The 3257-nt window shown below is 30.8% G+C and overlaps 1 protein-coding gene across 1 annotated transcript; it reads right to left on the reverse strand.

Moving 5' to 3' along the window:
• Nucleotides 1–202: 202 nt before the first annotated feature.
• Nucleotides 203–2737, reverse strand: LOC142230748 (uncharacterized). Its single transcript, XM_075301376.1, has 2 exons — nucleotides 2719–2737; nucleotides 203–1521 (listed from the first exon to the last, which is right to left on the reverse strand). Exons 1-2 carry the CDS (start codon nucleotides 2735–2737, stop codon nucleotides 203–205), a joined length of 1338 nt encoding a protein of 445 aa, XP_075157491.1.
• Nucleotides 2738–3257: the final 520 nt, after the last annotated feature.

Here is a 3257-nt window from a genome sequence, read left to right on the forward strand (position 1 = left end):
ATCGAAAAATAACTAACTTGAGTTCTTGTGCTGCTGTTTGTTTCGCAATTCACCGTACAATAAACTTCGTTTGTGTCGATGCTTGTTTATAATATGTCGATACATTCTGGCGCATTCTTCCGTGTCTTTTTTGAAGTTCATTCTTTTGTCAGGAGAGAGATCTATTATATTGAGCATCTCAAGAGTGTATCTTCGTCTATGATTATTCTCTTGAGCAAGTATCTCGTCCGATTTGAAAAAAACGCTCTGAGAATCCTTCAACGTAAGTCATGGGTTTGTATGACTTATCCTTATTATGGTCCGGCTCTTCAATAGTCTTAGGTTTAATGTTTTCGTCAAGTGTTTTATTTTTAACGCGATTTATTAGTCTGCTTATTATTCTATTTGGAAAATCGTTTGTGGTCAATATTTGTCTTATCTTTATTTCATTCTCCTTGTGGAATTCTGCATCACTTATCCTTAAGATTCGATCTATAAAATTGATTGCTGTCATATGGATTATACTTTTATTGTGTTTTGAATTATAATTTATTAGTCGTCCAGTTGCTGTTGGTTTTTGATACCAATTCAGCCTCAAACAATTATCATCTCTCAGTATGTTACAGTCTAAATATGGTAGCTTGTTATCCTTCTCTAACTCCATTGTAAATTGTATTTGACTGTGGAATGAGTTTAATGCGTCAAGAGTACTTTCCACGTCGGTTTTCTTTACTATCGCAAATATGTCGTCCACATATTTGGTTATAATTCGAGGTTTCGGTATCTTGCTTAAGGACACGTCTAGTAGCTCTTCCATGATGATGTCAGCAATTATTGGAGATGCTGGAGATCCCATTGGCATTCCTTTCAATTGTTCATATGTCTTATCTTCATATTTGAAGTACCTACTGTCTTTGATACAAAATAGTGCTAGTTCCTTGAAAATATCACGAGGTATTTTTGTATAATTTTTGATTAAGTCCCATTTCTTCTCAATCATTGCAATGGCTAGGTTTACCGGTATACTGGGAAACAGTGATACAACATCAAACGATATCAGGATTTCATCATCTGTTAGCCTTACATTCTTAATCTTCGTTTTAAAGTCAATCGCGTCTTTTACATTGTATTTTGAATCTTTGGTGACGTTCTTTAAGATACTAGATATATATCTGCACATCTTATACGATGGTGCATTGATCGATGAGCAAATTGGTCTCAATGGTGTTCCTTCCTTGTGTACCTTCGGAAGGCCGTAAATCCTTGGGGCTATAGCAGTTTTACTCGTCAATTTATTCTTTTCCTCGATGCTAATTAAGTTTTCTTTATATAATTTTTCCACTAATTTATTATTCTTGGTTTGAAATTTCGATGTTGGATCAATTTTTAACCGTTTGTAACTACACATGTCGTGTATTATCGCATGCATTTTGGATTTGTATTCTTTGCTGTCCATAGCAACAGTTTTTCCACCTTTATCCGCACTTAATATTAAAACATCCTTGTTGTCTTTCAAATATTTCTTCGTTTGAGCCACTGTACCTAGTATAAATTTTCTTTATAAAAATTTCGTCAAAATTGTATTTCTATACAAAATTTAATTTCTATAGAAAAGTTTGTCAAAATTTTATTTCTATAGAAAATTTTGTCAAAATTTTATTTCTATAGAAAATAGTGACAAAAAAATTTCTATAGATTTTTTTTTTAATGTTATTTCTATGGAAAATTTTGTCAAAATTTTATTTCCATGGAACATTTTGTCAAAATTTTATTTCTATAGGAAATTTTGTGAAAATTTTATTTCTGTAGGAAGTTATGTAATATTTTATTTCTGTAGAAAATTTTGTTAAAATTTTATTTCCAAAGAAAATTTTGTCAAAATTTTATTTCCAAAGAAAATTTTGTCAACATTTTATTTCTATAGAAAATTTTGTCAAAATTTTTTCCTCTGTTGGTTAAGCTACTCTTGTAGTTTAGTCAATGTATGGTTTTAAGCTGAAATAAAAAAACAACAACAATGCTTAAAGAACAAAACCAACAATAACAAAACAAAAACAAATGGAAATTTTATTTCTATAGAAAATTTTGTCAAAATTGTTTTTCTATAGAAAATTTTGTCAAAATTTTTTTTCTATAGAAAATTTTGTCAATTTTTTTCTATAGAAAATTTTGTTAAAATTTTATTTTTATTACTAGAAATTATTATTTTATTATTATTTTATATTTATTTTATTTTTATATTTTTTCAAACTTTTATTTCTATGGAAAATTTTGTCAACATTTTATTTTTATAGAATATTGCGTCAATTTTTTTTCTATAGAAAATTTTGTTAACATTTTATTTTTATATTTTTTCAAACTTTTATTTCTGTAGGAAATTTTGTCAAAATTTTATTTCTATAGAAAATTTCGTCAAAATTTTATTTCTATAAAAAATTTCGTCAAAATTTCAAATCTATAGAACATTTTGTCAAAAGTTTAGTTTTAAGTTGATTTTTAATATAGCAATTTTTGTTTCTCCTTTCCCCACTGTTCGTTGGGGGACCATTTTATACCATGTATGCAATTTTTTTTTGCAGCATCTCTAATGGAGCAAAGTTAGTTTTTTGTTTTCGGTCTCCATAATCAACAAGGACCAGTGAGGAAGACTACAATAATAAAAGCGATGGTATACACAAAAATATGGACATACTTTCACATAACCAAAGGAGACTACAAACACCCAACACACACACACACCCACACATACTACATGCATATTAATTCATTCACATAAACCCTGGTCATAAGGATTTGTGTATGTGACCCATGTGGATGGGACACAACAAGAACAAACACGATTAAAGTTAAAACTACACACGTGTACTATGGCAAAATATGTGGGTGTGTAGTTGTGAGTGTATATTCCTCTTTATGATATGTGTATGTGTAATTGGTATGGTTATGTATGCGTATCCTGGTATTGGGGCATATTTGCTATACCCTCATGCCCGACGGTAGGCAACGTTAAATCATGTGGAAATGCTGGGCGCACTTGTTTCGCCTGCGTTCTTGGGCGAGAAAATTAAATTGGCCAGAGCTGCTGAGTCCATAACTCTTGGCTATACAACAACATCTCATCCATTTGGTCCGAAACACAACACGACAATTGATACAGGCAGGCAGGCTGGGAGACTGGGCACTATTGGATTATACTACAAGGCAAAGCATGTGTGTAAATATGTACCACCACATATACTCTCTTAGGACTTGGATATCCCAAAAACCTCTATAACACC

Source organism: Haematobia irritans, chromosome 3 (assembly GCF_050003625.1).
Source record: "Haematobia irritans isolate KBUSLIRL chromosome 3, ASM5000362v1, whole genome shotgun sequence".
NCBI classification, from domain to species: domain Eukaryota; kingdom Metazoa; phylum Arthropoda; class Insecta; order Diptera; family Muscidae; genus Haematobia; species Haematobia irritans.